Source organism: Suricata suricatta, chromosome 3 (genome assembly GCF_006229205.1).
Source record: "Suricata suricatta isolate VVHF042 chromosome 3, meerkat_22Aug2017_6uvM2_HiC, whole genome shotgun sequence".
Classification (NCBI taxonomy): Eukaryota; Metazoa; Chordata; class Mammalia; order Carnivora; family Herpestidae; genus Suricata; species Suricata suricatta.
The window spans coordinates 173,847,399-173,850,149 of NC_043702.1; the positions used below are offsets into that span (position 1 = coordinate 173,847,399).

The 2,751-nt window shown below is 64.1% G+C and overlaps 1 protein-coding gene across 1 annotated transcript; it reads left to right on the plus strand.

Moving 5' to 3' along the window:
- Window positions 1-3: 3 nt before the first annotated feature.
- On the plus strand, window positions 4-1,574 carry NAXE (NAD(P)HX epimerase; the record flags this gene model as incomplete). The annotated part of the gene is made up of 3 exons (XM_029933449.1): window positions 4-150; window positions 710-857; window positions 1,082-1,574. Coding segments are annotated over 3 exons (498 nt in total), but the record flags the coding sequence as incomplete, so codon positions are not given.
- Window positions 1,575-2,751: the final 1,177 nt, after the last annotated feature.

Below are 2,751 nucleotides of genomic sequence, written 5' to 3' on the forward strand. Positions count from 1 at the left end.
GATCCGGCCCTGAACGACCCTTCTCCTTTCCCCCAGGGCTACCAGCCAACCATCTATTACCCCAAAAGGCCTAACAAGCCACTCTTCAACGCGCTGGTGACCCAGTGCCAGAAAATGGACATCCCCTTCCTGGGTGAAATGCCCCCAGAGGTAGGTGGCTCTGCTCTCGCCCCGCCCCCGGGCAGGTGGGCAGTGCCCCAAACTGGTGCCCGGAGTGTGCTCTTTGAGCAGGACGGGCCTCGCCCCTCAGGAAGACCCGCTCCAGCGGTGCCCCTGGCTGCCGGCCCTTCACGGCCACGGTCACACCTTTCCCTCTGAGGTCAGGGCCCGGCCGCAGGCAGCCCTGCCACTCTTGCCGGACTGAAGGGACTGCCTCCTCCTGAGCCTGCCCTGCAGGGACACGGACTTAAGGATGGGCAGTGCGAACTTTTAAGTTTCTTAACGCGTTTCACAGATGGAGGGGCGGGGGTTGCAGAGAAGGCAGGGGTCTGTCCTGACTCTAGCCGCGGTGGCCCCACCTGGTGGCCCCCCCACTGGCAGGCAGGCACCTGGAACAGAAACCGTGGGGACTCAGCTCGGCCTAAACCACTGACCAGGCTGCACCGAAGTCTCTGCCGGAGATGAAACGACGCAGGTGCCCGAGTGGTGTGTGCAGGGGACAGCCCTGTCCCGTTGGGGCTCTCACACCCTCTCCCCTGCTCCACCGCAGCCCAAGCTGATCGACGAGCTGTACGAGCTGGTGGTGGACGCCATCTTTGGCTTCAGCTTCAAAGGGGATGTCCGGGAGCCCTTCCGCGGCATCCTGGACGTCCTGGGCGGGCTCACCGTGCCCGTCGCGAGCATCGACATTCCCTCAGGTGCCGGGCCACGGGACTGGGGAGGGATTGGGGCTGGGGTCCTGCCCTGTCTTGAGACACGGCCCAGCCCAAGTGCTGGTGACACCGAAGTGTAGGAGGCCACAGGGTGCCAAGGGTTTGGGGACACGGGGCCCCCGCTCGGTCAGGACTGGGGCAGGACAAGATACAGGAGAGGAACGGACACCCGGCCTCTTCACACTCCCTGACCACCACCCTCTTTCCAGGATGGGACGTGGAGAAGGGGAACTCGGGAGGGATCCAGCCCGACCTGCTCATCTCCCTGACGGCGCCCAAAAAGTCCGCGGCCCACTTCACCGGCCGCTACCACTACCTGGGGGGCCGTTTTGTGCCACCGGCTCTGGAGCGGAAGTACCAGCTGAACCTGCCACCCTACCCTGGCACAGAGTGCGTCTACCGCCTGCGCTGAGCCGGGCGCCAGGCGGCCCTCCCAGTAAACCCTCATGGCCTCCTGGAGCAGACCTGGCACTGAGGGTCCCTGGCGGCCGGAGAGCTGCACTGGGGACGAGGCGCCACCTCTCTGGGGGAGCAGAGCAGGCGGGGCAGCTGCCGTGGCCTCAGGGGCACTGAAAATGGACTTTCAGATGCTGGGAAAAAACTCTCGAGGGACGTTCTCTGAGCTTCCTCCTCCCACTAACTGGGCAGCAAGACCGTGGGGGGGGGGGGGTTGGTGAACACAATAAATTGCTTGAAGCGTCAGAGGACACTAGTCTGTATTCAGGGCCTTCCCACGCCGGGCACGGAGAGGCCAGTCAGTGCTTCCGCAAAGGCCAGGAACCCAAGCCCACATCTAACCACATCTCCTAGTGCTGAGCCTGGCGAGCAATGGGCTGCCTTCCCTTCTGCCTGCCCCCTGCACTGGCAGCTGCCTCTGGCAAGGGTGCCCCATCACTGGGCTCTCACCTTCCCGTCCCTGTCTCCAGTCCCCAGCACTGCGCCCCGAGGCACCCCAGGTCACATCTCAGTTGGAAGCTGTGAGGACGCTGTGCCCACGCCCTCTGGTGGGTAGGCAGCAGGTGCCCACCTTCCTCCTGGGAGGGCTCTTCCCTGAGAGGATGCAGGCGGCCTGGGTCTGCTGGGGTCTGAAGCTCCAGATCCCAACAGGGACTCAGTGGAGCCCCATCCTGGCCTTCATTCTTTCTTCTTCTGTTTCTTCTTTCTTGCTCTCCCATCAGGGCGGACTCCAGCTCTTCCCTGCTGCTGCTTCTCACCTCTGCTGCCTGAGCCCTCCTCTTCCTCCTCGGGCCGCTGCCTTTTCTTCTTGCTTCTCCTGCTCTCCCCGTCCCTGTGCGCGCTGCCTGCTGCCTCCAGGGCGCCCCCAGCCACTGTAGCCCCCTCCACGTCCTCTGCGCCCCACTCTTCCTCCCCCTGCCTCCACCTGCTGCCCAGCTCCACAGCCTCCATGCCACCTCCCGCCCCACCCGAGACCCCCTCCTCCTCTGCACGGTGCCGCCAGCTTTTCCTTTTCCTAGGGGGCCCATCGGTGTGCTCCCCACTCTCCCCCTCTCCACGCTCACTTGTCCTTGTGGCCTCTCCGCCCCCATTCCAGACATCTGTGCCCTCCGTCTCTGCAATGGCTTTTGGCCGCCTTTTCTTCTTGCCTCTCCTGCGGCACCGCCCTGGGTCCCCTGGGCACTCCTCTCCTGTGTTCTCGTCAGCTGCTGCCACCTCTCCTTCCTCTTCCTGCTTCCTTTTCTTTTTCTTCTTTTTGCAGGGCTTGCTCTCAGACTGTAGTTGAGGGGCCCCGGGGTTCCGGCCCTTGAGTTGAGCCAGGAAGGCCTGCTCCTGGGCCTCCAACCGAGCAAGCTTAGCCTTCATCGTGATCCCAAGACGAGCAGCCCTGGGACAGACGGGGCCGGGTGAGAGTGCGGTCTGG